Source organism: Halichoeres trimaculatus, unplaced genomic scaffold (assembly GCF_033239565.1).
Source record: "Halichoeres trimaculatus isolate MK-OKI-2021-1 unplaced genomic scaffold, fHalTri1.1 fHalTri1_scaffold_11, whole genome shotgun sequence".
NCBI lineage: Eukaryota > Metazoa > Chordata > Actinopteri > Labriformes > Labridae > Halichoeres > Halichoeres trimaculatus.
The window spans coordinates 10,969,001-10,983,039 of NW_027437189.1; the positions used below are offsets into that span (position 1 = coordinate 10,969,001).

Genomic DNA, 14,039 nt, shown 5'->3' on the forward strand with positions numbered 1-14,039 from the left:
AAGAAGACTCCTCTTTTAATTTTACATTTCAAAAAGATATACGCAGACATTAAAATATTGAGAAAAAAAAAAAGTTTGCCATACTGAATATGTCGTAAAAATTATGTCTTGTGGTATGCACATAAAATCCATTATTCAAAAGTATACCATGACGTCCTTTAGTTAAAGTTTTGGGATATTCTAACCAACAATCCTGAAGGCACAGGGAGATTTATACATGTAATATGTTTTATAAATCTTCAATAAACAAATTTCAAGGAAGCAGTGTGTTTGCATACCGCAGGCAAATTAAACACTTAGCAGCCCTCATGACAAGGAAGAGGGAGGAAAAGGATTATGGGCACAGGGTTGGTTTTACAGGTTAGTGGGACAACATAACCCCTCATTATTCATACTAATACTTTTAGTCATTTGGTGACATAATGTAATTGCCAGCATGGCCCCACTCAGCTCAACTCTAAGCAGAGATCTGACGAACCTGAGTGTAGTAAGTTAGGTAGAAAATAGGACTGAAATCCTCATATACAAGAAAATAAAATAAGATAAACCTCATATACATATGCAAGCTTCAAGTTACATTACAAGTTTATATTTTATTTTAAGTGTGAGACATTGTGACAGACAGTTGGCATAAAGGGACTACAAACAAATCAAATACTGTTTTTTAAAAAAAGAAGGAAAATTAAAAAAAAAAAAAAGCCCATAGCTCTTGTGTCTCAAGGGTCTGAGTTTGGCACTGCAAAGTGGCAAGTTTAATGGCTGGATGTTGTCACAGGACTTGTTCTTCATGCTTAGCACCTCTTCGGTTCTGTTCTCAAACCTCAGTGTAGGAAATTAAGACTTCTTTTGCACCGTTACTCAGCGCTGCTGCAGAGCAGTGAAGAAACGGACCGGTGCATTTTAATGTGTCACTCTCTGTGGGGAAAGAAAGAGGATGGCAAAAAAGAGTTTCAGTTTCCATTGGTTTAAAAATTATAAAAGTCAACAGGGTGGAAGGTAAGAGCTTTGAATATGAAAAACAAAAAATTGGAAGAGCTCTTGATGCCCATGTGCTCTGATATTCTTTGCTTTATAAAAACATCTCTGACTCACCTCCATAATAGTAGAGAATTGCAACACCAACTAAAAAACTGAAACAGCTCAGGAAGAACATGGGACCTGCAGAAAGAAAGAGAGCAAGAAACACAGCTGCTTTGTGAAAACTGTTATCTTTCTGTTTACAGTCAACACAAGCCATCATTTCTTCTATGAATTACAAACAGGAGTCAGTGTTTCACAGCTACACTGATGACCCACTTCCCTGCTGACACACCTTTGACCCAGTGGATGCGACCCTGACTGTTCAGAGGAATGCAGGACAGAGGAGGCTGCTTTAGTCTGGGGGTTTACACGTGAGCTTAACTGACCCACAAAACCAAAGCCCTGGATGCAATGGGATGATAAATGTTGAAGCCTTGCTGAGCAAAGGGGCCCACATTGTGATGTTGGGGGTTAAAAGGTTCAGCAGACAACTACATGTGCTGAAGAACAAAGCTTAGTTTGGCTTAAGGGGCTTATCTGAGGATCAGTGCGGGGTGCAGAGGCACCCTGACACATAAACTGGAACACCGCCATGTTTTCAGAACTACTGTCTCAGTTGTTTCCAAATAAAACTTCTACAACCATGGATTCAATGTGTGTTCTGAGAGAATTTTTATAGGCATCATATTGACATCGGTTGACAAATAATTACATGTTACTAAAAAGATGTTATGACTTCAAACAAACACATTACATAGTTCAGTTTTAATAGTGTGTGAATGGTTTTGTGGGTACCCCTTTTTAAGGAAACCATTAAAATACTTTTAAATACTAAATTTAGACCCTAGATCATTACTAGAAGACAATACAAGACCTTTCTTCTTTTTAACAATTTTCAAAATGTTTCATTTTGCTATCTACATTTACTAATCTTTAATGAACTTTACCTCATACCTCAAATTGCACTTATCAGGTTGATTCCCAATGCTCAGGATTTTTAGTGTTTAGTATTTAAGAAATTTGTATTTTTTTAATTGTTTCTATTTTTTTGCTTGTTTTTTTTTGTTTGTTTGTTTGTTTTCCTGGATTTAGTATTTAAGCATTTTAGACTACATTTTGTACAATGACTAAAACTTTCTTGTCCTTCGTCTGCAGTTGTTACAGTGTTTACATTGTTTACTTGCTGCTCCATGGGCCTTCAATTTACCCCCAAGGACAAATAAAGGTTTTTGAATTTGAATTTGATATAGTTCCTCGCCTTATGAGGGGTTATGAACTCTAAAAACTCAGAATCCAATTAGTTTATATGTGAACATGTGTAGGGATGGCAAAGTTTTTGCTGTTGAATATTAGCATTTGATGTAAGGACATCACAACTGATTAAAATTTAAATTATTGTTTCTCTCTCAGGATGTATACACTTCAACAGTTGAACTGAAACTTTACACTGTTTTATGTCTTCAGATGAGGCTAAACTTGCCATTAGCCAACCTGGATTGAGGGGAACAATTCATAGATTATAAAGGAAAACTTCTTGGAGTTTTGGGGGACATTCAGGAGACAAATATTGCAAACACAGATATTTTGTAAAACTAATACACACTCTCATTTTTGTTCATTAGTCGCAATTTTTATCTTTAATGAAGAGCAAAAATATTAACCCACATCCTAAAGTGTTCTCAGATTGTGCAGACCTCATTATGACCTCTGAAAAACTATCAAAGGCCTCAACCCAACAAAGATTACACACCTTTAATGTGTTTAACTTCCTCCATGGTAATGTATGTACTGGCTTCAAACTAAAACCCATCAGGACAACAAATCAATCTTCTTTGACATCTGTAACATTTCAAACTACAGATGAATTGCAAATGTGAAAAAGAATTCACCTTTGTCGGTGAGCACGTATCGCTCTTGGTAGCTGGCCACGTTATAAGTCCATTTGTGATCTGCCATATCTAGAAAAGAAATGAAATATTATTCACAAGGTTAACTCCACCCTATAAATAACAGCATTTGTACCAAACAATCCTTCACCTGACATGGCGTGCCAGCAGCACAATGGCCTCTCTCCCTAATTTTAATAGGATGAGCCTCCAAAAGGACACACAGGGCAGTTACACAGCAGGGGGTGTACCATGCTTGGACAGTATGCTTTGGGATCTGCGTCATCACCGCCTGACATATTGGGTATACTTAACAGTACAATTTCAAACACGTAAGACAAGCGTAAATTTCTTTGTACATAAACAGATAACATGGCTGGCGTAAACAGGAAGAGAGGCCTCCTAGGTTAATGCCAACTAAAAGTGTGTCAGTGTATTAACTGAACTGAATGAACTGAAGAATTCAGAAAGCAGATGTTGACAGGCCTTCATTTTCAATGATCCACTTGTCAGACTTGAGAGAGTTTTCTGCACAAATCCTGCTCTGATTCTGCCATCCCTTTATTTCACAGTCGCTGCCAGAATTTACAACTCAAAAAGACATTTTGTCTGTGCGAGTTGGCACTACATTTTTAAGATGGTAACTGCAGCTTTGCCTGGTAATCGTCAACCACTAAAATGTCTGTAATTGTGGTTTTACCTCTCTGGGTGACTCTGGTGGGAAGGCTGGTGTAGACATCCTCAGCGTGGATGTGGAGTCCTCTGTAGAACTCATGACAGGCCTCTTCCCCCTTCAAATACAGGTGTGTCAAGAGCTCTGCTAACCGCACTTTGGTGGGCACACTCAGGTTCCTGAACTGCAGGGAGACACACACTGAATTAAGTCTTATTTGGTTGAATTTGTACTGTACTTCTTCCACCAACATATGATCTGTACTGACCCTGTGTGCTTCCTTGTCGCTGAGGATCTGGGGGTAGATCCTGTTCAACTGCAGCACCAGTCTGTCCACCATTTCTGTATCCATCCTCTGATTCGAGCACAGGAATTGTGCGTCCTTCTGGAGCTTTTCAGGACAATCGTAAATGTCTTTCAAGAATGAGAAGAGGCAAGGTTATATAAGGCGCATGTTACACCTTAAAATCATCAAGGCATCGAGGATCCAAAAGCTTTTCTGCACCTTCATGCAGAGAGAAGGTCAGTAACAGGTCATGTACCCGTACAATTAGAAATCTCCAGAAAAGCTCCAATTAAATACCTGCAGATTTAATGTCTAGCCTTAAGACGTTTGTGAGTAAGCTGGTCTTGGCATTGCTTCAGCACTGAAAATAAAAATCTAAGAGGTTTATTCTCTTATTTATAAGGTCGAATGGGCCACACTTTCCAAACCAGCAAAATTAGTGTTGTGGGAGACTAAAGCTGAAAAGCCTAATGCTGAGAGTCAAATTCTATGAAAATCTTAAACTTTGCTGCCAAATGAGGCTTTATTTAATCCAGATGGTAGCTTGTGAAGAATACAAAACAGGTTATACACAAACAGCTGTGTAAACCATAATGAATAACACAATTCAACATGAATTAATTTTTATTACTTGTATGAATTTGACAAGGTTTGGCAAGCTTTAAGCATACTGAATTTAACTTGACAGAATATGCTTACAAAATTAAAATGCCTAACTGCTGAACTGATCACACTGTCCAAACACTTCTATAGATATAACAAAATGCTACAAAAACAACCACACAAAGCTTGAGATTAAGTTTGACCCTCTGAACCACTGGCTAACCCATAGACTTCAGCACGAAGAGATTACTTTACATAATCCAAAACAAGACAAAACATCTTACCCTTGATTCACAAACCTGTCATACTGACAAACACACGGTGGGTGCTCCCTCACATCCACGGCCTCTCCGGAAAGCTCCCCGTTCCCTCCGATGCTTCTCTCTCTGTTGTCCCATTTTACACCAGCACACAGCGCCGCCCTGCGCCACATGAGGCCACAGGATTGACCTGAGCACCACATGGTCGGTATCAGTCCGCAGACTGCGACAGTGGACTGACCTGACCGGCTGATTAACAGGATCTGCTTTCAGCTGCACACTCAGGACCATAGAGCTGTTGTTAATCCCTTTATTTCATTTCCTTCTGTCATGTAACGACTGCACTGGTTCAATAAGAAATGACTGTGTCGTGATAATAAAAATAATACAAGACAAAATGATTCTATTCGATGCACAACTTCATTTTTGAAACACATTATTTATTACTTTGTGATGTCTTGTGTAAGCAAGTCATTACAATCAAAGTCACTGGTATTCATGCATCAGAGGGTGTCTCACAACACTCTGATCTCTTCCATTCAACTCTATTTCACATGATATTTACAAACTTTTCTGTCTCCCCACAGGTTAGGACTGCCCATCCTTGAGATGACTTTTTTCATTAAACTTTCTCAGCTGCCGATGATATAAAATATTTCAAAACTTCTCTTCAACAAACATTTACATATATGTCAGTAAAGCTCGATTAAGGGCATGAATGTACTCTGACCTTTTAGTCACAGGGAGTTTCCTCCAACAAAGCTGAAGTCCTGAAAGTACGATGGCACCCCTCATCAGGCAGGGGGCAGTGTGCCATTATAGTTAACAGAAGGCACACACTGAGTCAGGTCTGTAAATGCATAGCGAGCCTTCATGCTGTGCAGATGAGGAATGTTTTATCACATCCTGTAGTCTTCAGTGATACTGTTGTCACTCTTGCACACATTTGCTTTGTAAGCAAAGTCTTCAAAGACGGAGCTTTGGGTCTTCACACAGATATAATCCGGATTGAAAATTCTTTCTTCGTATGACTCGTGTTGTTTTCTTTAACTCCCGACAAACTGCTCTGATGTCCCCCATACTGACTCCCACTGTGGAAAAAAGCCTGAGGGAGTCTGGCATATTGAGGTGGCTGCCTGTTAATCTGTGAATATTCTGTGTTTTGGGGTAAGAGAGGCTGGTCATAGTCACAGCCAGGGAGAGCAGAAACAAGATGAGATGGGCCACAGGTGTTTGTCGGACCGTAGATGTACTGTTGATGATACCTGTGGAGGAAAAAAAAAAAATCAGTCTTTCTTTTTCTCTAACAGGATCTCTCTGGATCTTGCCTGATTCAGCCTCTTTTCTCACCTGCAGGCCTGAATGCTGTCACAATGAGCTGGATCACTAGTGTCCCACAGAGAAATCATCTTCTCCTGAGTGTTGTTGTTGTTGTTGTTCCTGCCATTATGATTGTAGTGGGACCTGTTGTCTTCTGGTTGTTGGGTTTGTTCCATCCACGGGCACATATCTTGATCCCTTCAAAGAAAGTTCGTACAAACGTTGCAGGTCAATCTTTACTTTGAAAAACACAAGAAAAAAAAATTCTCTCGGTTCTCCACGCTACCACCTTAACGGTAGAAAGTCACAGCGTATAACCTCTAATACAAGATACGTGCTTCATTGGACACGGTTAGATGCTCTATGGACTATTATTCGACAAAAAAAATAATACGAGTAGTCAGCAAAAGATGGCAAAAAGTTCTGAAGTAAACACTGTGCAGAGTCTTTCTAGAGTCAAGTCAAGTGTTGCAAATCTTGTTTAGGATTCCAAGTTCTCAATTTCACTTTACATTTCCCTCTTTCAAAATCCAGCAAATAATTGTTTTAAGTCCAGGAGGATTGTATCCTCTGTTTCTCATTATAATTATCATTATTTTGTTTTTCTGTAAATATTCCTAATTTTTATTTTATTCCATTTTAGTATTATTTTTTCTATAGATATATTTGCACATTTTTATATTTTATATCTTAACTTTTTTATATTCTATCTGCACTTTCATTATTTTCTTAATTTTTAGCACCTACACGCCATGACTAATTCCTTGAAAAGCAAATGGACTTGGCGATAAAACTTGATTCTTATTCTGATAAAACTGCCTGTTTTGAAAACAATACTTAACCAAACTAAATATGACCCACAAGGGCATTTTTGAATGATTGGTTTTGTTGTTATATTTAATGCCAGTGGTATGGTGGCTGGTGGGTGTCAGACAATTTGCAAAAGCAAAAACACAAATGCTAAAGCAACAAAACAAATGTAAACACCTCAACACAACGGATGTACAACCACAACGGAAGTTAAAAGAGGTTACTTATCCCAACTGACACAGAAAAGTTGCAAAATTAAATGAATGATTACCTTTTTTAACTTCATCTATGATTAATAAAGCTTTTTAGGGGTCTCACATTGTATTAGCATGGTACTTCTATTTTTTAATTCAGCTATACCAAGCTATATTTATCATAGCGGAAGGTAAAAAGAAAACAATCATTAACTCACTTTCACAACTTCTCTGTTTCCATTAGGATACCTGTCCTCTTAACTTTTGTCGCTGCACTTCTGTTGTGTTGTGGCTTTTGCATTCAGGTTTTTGCTCTTGCATCTGTGTTGTTGCATTTGCATCTGTGTTGTTGGATTCAGCAACTATTTACATTTTATGAAACAAGGACTATGAAAAAAATGACTGTCTGAGGAAATCTGGATGATTGTTCTTATTAGAAACGAAAAACACTACTCTTGAATGTCAGGGAAGAGCTATGTACTGTCTGGCCACAGGAGGGCGCTAAAATCAATTCAAACCAAAGTTCCCTTACAGGAGCATGAAAGACATTTCTAAAGTAAAACAGTCATAGTAAGTTCAGGCATACATATGCATTTTCACTTTTGCACATATTAATTATGATTCACTAAAACCATGTGCATTACTTAATGCAGGGTTTCCCTGTGATGCTTATAATCTCTATGTATGTTTTTTTCTCTTTGAGTTGCTTCCTGTTTTTGTTCGACACTTGCATCACACTCATTGACGTATACGACAGACAGAAACGCCCTGCTGATGCAGTCACACTGTTACAAAGATACATGAGGGACGGAAACACAAGGGTATGTGAAGCAATCAGCTAGGACAAGCATTTCAAGAATCCGCCTGAAATGACCTTTAGGTGTACCAAGTGTAACCTATATCATGTTGTATTCACAACTTCACAGCATACCTTTGACTACAGTGTCAAGAAAAATACTTTTAAAGCACTTACACACAAAGAAAACCTTTTTCAGCCTATTACTATGAAGTATCTCCACCAGGCACTAGTTTTAAGCATAACTACTTATCACTCACCTCTCTTGCTTTTCCCTTTTGTCCTCCTTGATGCAGTCGAGCAAACAGCAGGTGATGAAGATAATAGACATGAAGAAGATGATGGCTGAGCTGACAATGGATGCCAGTAAAGCCACACGAAAACCAAAGTCGTCCAAAGGAGACAGAGCTGCAGGGTTGAAGAAAAAAATATGACAGATTTTATCATTATTTCTTAATGACAGGAGTTTGCCATGAATACACTACTATTTTTACTCCAAACAGATCATTTTCTACTTCGTAACAGAAGAAATAAAAAATCATTTTTTCTTCTCTCTCAAGATGATTGAACCTGACACATAATTAAGATCCTGCTCTTTTTTCCAACCCAATTACTATGAGATGATCATCCTGAAGACTTTTAGGCACTTTTCAGCACTTGCTTATTCCCCAAGCAGTTTTTCTCTTTTATATCTCTTGAAGAATTCATCAACCCTAACCAAACAACCCCCTCTTTTCTACATCATCAGCCATAGCCATATTATGTCTAATTCATAATGTTTAATATACGCTCACCGGCCACTGTATTAGGCAGACCTGTCCAACTGCTTATTAATGCAAATTTCTTATCAGTCAATCACATGTCAGCAACTTGATCTGCTGCAGTTCAAACCGAGCATCAAAATGAGGAAGAAAGGTGATTTAAGACACTTTGAACGTGGCATGGTTGTTGGTGCCACACGGGCTGGTCTGAGTATTTCAGAAGCTGCTGATCTACTGGGAGTTTCACACACAACCATCTCTAGGGTTTGCAGAGAATGGTCCCAGAAAGCGAAAATATCCAGTGAGTGGCAGTTCTGTGGGCTAAAATACCTTGTTGATGCCAGAGGTCAGAGGAGAATGGACAGACTGGTTGGAGCTGATAGAAAGGCAACAGTAACTCAAATAATCACTGGTTACAACCGAGGTCTGCAGAAGAGCATCTCTGAACGCACAACAAGTCCAACCTTGAGGCAGATGGGCTACAGCAGCAGAAGACCACACCGGGTGACCCTCCTGTCAGCTCAGAACAGGAAACTGAGGCTACATTTCTTACAGGCTCAACAAAATTGGACAATAGAAGATTGGAAAAATGTTGCCTGGTCTGATGAGTCTTGAATTCTGCGGCGACATCCGGATCATAGGGTCAGAGTATCGCATCAACAACATGAAAGTATGGATCCATCCTGCCTTGTATCAACAGTTCAGGTTGCTGGTGGAGTAATGGTGTGGGGGATATTTTCTTGGCTCACTTTGGGCCCCTTAGTACCAACTGAGCATGGTTTAAAGTCCACAGCCTACCTGAGCATTGTTGCTGACCATGTCCATCCCTTTATGACCACAGTGTACCCATCTTCTGATGGCTACTTTCAGCAGGATAATGCTTCATATCATAAAGCTGGAATAATCTCAGACTGGTTTCTTCAACATGACAATGAGTTCACTGTACTCAAATGGCCTCCACAGTCACCAGATCTCAATCCAATAGAGCACCTTTGGGATGTGGTGGAATGGGAGATTCTCATCATGGATGTTCAGCCGACAAATCTGCAGCAACTGCTTGATGCTACCATGTCAACATGGACCAAACTCTCTGAGGAATGTTCCAGTACCTTGTTGAATCTATGCCACAAAGGATTAAGGCAGTTCTGAAGGTAAAAGGGGGTCCAACCCAGTACTAGCAAGGTGTCCCTAAAAAAGTGGCCGGTGAGTGTAGATTCCATCTCTTTATCATGATGAACTGACGTATAGTTCAGGGGAAGGTTTTTCAGCTGCTGCAACCTCTCCAAAAAAAAAAAAATCCAGAATTATCAAATCTGCACACACACATTTTGGTTATAATGTGTGAAGAGCTTGGTGCATGAAGAAACACAAAGAGAGTATCATTTGTTTTTAACTGAACTCCCAAGAGGAGGTCTTACTTACGCTTGCAGTGGAGCTCGCCGACCCACTGGGTGCTGTTGGAGAGCAGCACACACATCACTTCACCTCCCACCAGTTTGTGTTTTGCTGGACACCGCAGGGAAAGGACTGTACCCACGCTGGTGCCATTTCCCTGGATGATTAACTGGGTTCCCAAGGCTGGTAAGGACCTGGGTTCACACTGAGCCCAGGAGGCACCTAAACGAAAAACATAAAAACACTCAATATGTTGTGTGTTAGATACACATGAGGTTCCTCAAAAGCGTGATCTCATGTATGAGCTCGTCACGACCTCCCAATTGTTTTCACGATACTATCCATTCAGAATTAGCAGTGAGATTTAGAGTGGGATGAGACAGTCATTCCACTGCTATCAGCTCTTAACTGAGCTGCATGACTTTGCATGACAAAAATACCACCTCTCTGTTACAGCCTACTGCATCAAATTCTTACAATATCGAAACAGGAAGTGCGATAAATCATTAAACGCAAAGCCTGGAGGAAACACATGGGCCATCTGGAGCCACGCGAAACAACTGGTTATCATACAGCTCAGCAGCACAGAGCTCAGCACATTACAGGAGGGCTGGTCTATTACTGTCAGCCAGCAGCCTGTCACTGTGAACCTACAACATAAGAGTTCATCATGACAAAAGCTGGAGGAATGCAAATAAACACACAGTGATATCAAACCAGTGATTTCCTCCAGGACTGATCATGTGACCAGGCTGAGGAAGAATCAGGAGCAGCTTGTTTGAAGAGAAACACCTGCTTCTGATTTTTCACGGAGAACAATAGATTTGTGACAAACAGGGATTTTGCAATGATCCTCTTTGTTGCTAATAAGATGGAGGAAACATCCAAGAATGTGATATGGGCTGAGCACTTCCAGTAAAAAAACATGTGATGCACTTCTATTACCACAAGGGGCGTCAACATTCACTAAAAGTTTATGCTTTAATGACAGAGAGAAAGTGAGATGAATAAGGAGGTCTTTTTTTTAAAAGAATAAGTTCACAGACTTCTGCTCAATGTTTTTATAAAACACCAGGAAAGCCACTGCTTTTAGACCCACTGCTCCCCTGAGGCTTTTAGCCACATCTGATCACCATACCAAAGTTTATATAACTCAAGGACGTATCTCACTGAGGATAAGCAGGGAGCATCTTTTATATAACCTATGTCTATGTGCATGTACTACTACAGTGTGTGGCTACTTGAAGATCAGCTGCGCATCAGCATTTGCAGAGGAGTTTCAGACGTTAAACCACAAACAGCTGCCTTCCCTTTTCACTTGTGCTTGGCTGCATCCAAATAGATGTATGACACGTTGATGAAATGTGTACATAACGTGTTACACTTGGTTTAAACTCACGATGCATGATGTAAGGTATGTTTAGCAACGAGATTTTAAACATCTCAGATGTTTTCACTGATATAACTCCATAATCTGCAGATGCATCACATTATATACCCTGCCTCTTAATCCCCAGGCAATTGTTGGGAGACTACAATCTCACTAAGTACTGTGAGACCCTAAAGGACTATTGCACATCATGGGCACATCATTGTTTACAACTCGAGCACCTTTTGGTGCAATATTATTTCCTACCTGTGCCACTCCGGTCACGTCCGTCATCTTGGTTGATGAAATTTGACTTGGACACATCTGAAATTGAAGCTGTAGCCGCTGACATCACGCTGACTGGCAAGTTACCCCCAAGTCCGCTCTTTGGATGTGCGTAAAGACTGCGCAACGGTGCTCCTCTGTGCCCGGTACAGGGTAAACAACACGTCGGGATTCCGGCAACTGAAATCCTGCGTGAGTGAGCCTCGTGCGTTGTGTGTGTGTGTGTGTGCGCCCCTCTATCTCTCCGGGTGCAGCTTGTCATGCACGGAATCCTCCCACAATGCTTTTCTCACCATATCGTTTACTTCTTCGGTGAGCCCTCAGACAGCGCGCTGTGGTGGTGGCTGCTCTGGCGCGAGAGACGGATGAGCCCTTTAGAGGATAGAGAGATAAAGTGGTCGGCCGAGACCTTGTCGACAAAAGCACCAATGACTTTGTGGATTACACCAGGTCAGGTCGAGTGACATACCACAGCTGCGCTCTGTGAGCAGGGCGATGTAACCACAGCAGCAGTGAAGTAGCCTTCGTGTGAGCAGGACTCCACACAGCTGTTAGATCCTAAAAGGAAGTGGTACTTCTAATAGGGTGAAAAACATGCAAAAAAAAAAAAAAAAAAAAAAAACAGATCAGTGACGTAGAGTGTCTGATTGATAACAGGAGCGGAGCCAAACTACTTTAAGTGGGGTGGCCAAAACTTGGTACTGACTTGCAGGGGTGGCTGTACAAGCACATGAAGTAAAATGTCTATTAGTTTCCTTAATCACGTGATCAGACTTTAACAAGGCTTTCTGCCATGAAAGTAACCAAAACATGTTTTATACTTATATTTTTTTTCTTTTTTAACTTAAAAAAAAAAAAAAAAAAAATAGAAAAGCATCTCCGCCAAGCATATTGTGACTGTAGCACAATTGCATACACTTTAGTCCTACTTAAATGTTATACTCCCTTTCAGCAGACTCTCTGCTACGATTTGGTGTTAGCTGCAGGTTTGTACGATAATTTGTTACCTGACAGTGTTGAAAATCATGATAACCCAGTACATATTTCATATTCTGGATCTTAGTATCCAGAATGGCAGGATCTGGATCCTACTTTTACATCTGTCAGAAATTATGGTGATCTTGTCTTGTTTTCTTTTGCAAAGCAACCTGACCATTTATCGTGGAGTTATATACACATATGGCCCTATCTCACAATCATAAAGACTCCTTTAAAAAAATCCTGGATCCAGATGGTGATATGTTGTTTGCAGGCAAACAAACTCTCCCAAAAACATAACCTCCTTGGAGGAGGTAATAAACAAGTAAAATGAAATAAAATGAAATAAACACAAACAAATAGTAGCATTAAAATTTGCTGCTTCCACTTGTTGCAACTAAAATTAATAAGAAGTTATATGAGTTTAAGAATTGACTACATTTAGACACAGGACTCATCATAGTTTAAGATTTTGGGTTGGCCACTAGCACATATCAGAACATTAGGGTGGCATGATCACCCCTGGTCACCCCTGGATCTTATAGACCTCTAGCTTTGTAAGTAGACAGTTTGTGTTTACACAAGAACAAACGAGGCATTAAATATTGTCAAAAAGAGAATTTTGAATAAATAACTGCTGGTTTAGAAAGGCAGTGCAGCTCATGTGAAGGGATACAGGATGTTTGTCTGAGCCACACCAGTGGAAAATGAGTCAGACTGACACTTCATGATAGGGGATTGTTGTATAAGGGGTGGTTTTGCATCACAAACCTCATTTCATTGATGTTCTGTGTAGATAATTTTATTTTTGACTTTGTCTCAAGTCCTGTTGCTCCTAAGTGTACTTTTTCACTTCCCTTTCTGTTTCTGTGTCACAGGTTGGCATGGTTCGTGGTAAAGATACTAGATGTTGGCCTTGATGATTTGAATATAATTAAAACAGCTCTGTTTCCCAGAAAAGTTTCACAAGAAAGCTAAGCAGGAAACACCAGCTTGTATTACCACAGGGTTTAACGGAGTTTCAATATTAGTAATGATGAAATCAGAATCACCGGTCTGAATTTTTTTTAACAAAAGGAGAATGTGTGAAGCATTTCCTGGACATAAAAAATATACATATGAACATGTACGTATGTTATACATGTTGTACTCAGCTATACAAAAAACCTATTCAAGAACACGAACGATCTCACAAAAGCTACTCGACAGAATGAGCTACCTTACCTGAAGGAATGCACTACCACCTTACCTAACTGAATGAGCTACCTTATCTGACACAATGTACTGTCTTAACTGACATAATGAGCTACCTTACCTGAAAAAGTCACCACCCTACCTGACAGAGTAGTTGCTTTATCTGACACAATGAGCTACCTCAATCCCTTACCTGACAGAATGAGCAA

At 39.9% G+C, this 14,039-nt stretch overlaps 2 protein-coding genes across 4 annotated transcripts; both read right to left on the reverse strand.

Annotated features, from left to right (window-relative positions):
• Positions 1 to 75: 75 nt before the first annotated feature.
• Positions 76 to 5,042, reverse strand: LOC141798766 (caspase recruitment domain-containing protein 19-like). 2 transcript variants are annotated; one of them, XM_074680593.1, is made up of 6 exons: positions 4,768 to 5,042; positions 3,848 to 3,993; positions 3,607 to 3,763; positions 2,910 to 2,978; positions 1,093 to 1,158; positions 76 to 915 (listed from the first exon to the last, which is right to left on the reverse strand). In XM_074680593.1, exons 1-6 carry the CDS (start codon positions 4,772 to 4,774, stop codon positions 815 to 817), a joined length of 546 nt encoding a protein of 181 aa, XP_074536694.1. In that variant the 5' UTR covers positions 4,775 to 5,042; the 3' UTR covers positions 76 to 814. The 2 variants fall into 2 exon arrangements, with proteins under 2 accessions (XP_074536694.1, XP_074536695.1); XM_074680594.1 differs by having other exon boundaries at positions 4,753 to 5,042.
• Positions 5,043 to 5,270: 228 nt separating this feature from the next.
• susd3 (sushi domain containing 3) lies at positions 5,271 to 12,237 on the reverse strand. 2 transcript variants are annotated; one of them, XM_074680592.1, is made up of 6 exons: positions 12,128 to 12,237; positions 11,641 to 12,030; positions 10,032 to 10,226; positions 8,109 to 8,256; positions 6,079 to 6,246; positions 5,271 to 5,993 (listed from the first exon to the last, which is right to left on the reverse strand). In XM_074680592.1, the coding sequence occupies exons 2-6, from the start codon at positions 11,918 to 11,920 to the stop codon at positions 5,717 to 5,719; spliced, it is 1,068 nt and encodes a 355-aa protein (XP_074536693.1). In that variant the 5' UTR covers positions 11,921 to 12,030; positions 12,128 to 12,237; the 3' UTR covers positions 5,271 to 5,716. The 2 variants fall into 2 exon arrangements, with proteins under 2 accessions (XP_074536693.1, XP_074536692.1); XM_074680591.1 differs by having other exon boundaries at positions 11,641 to 12,169.
• Positions 12,238 to 14,039: the final 1,802 nt, after the last annotated feature.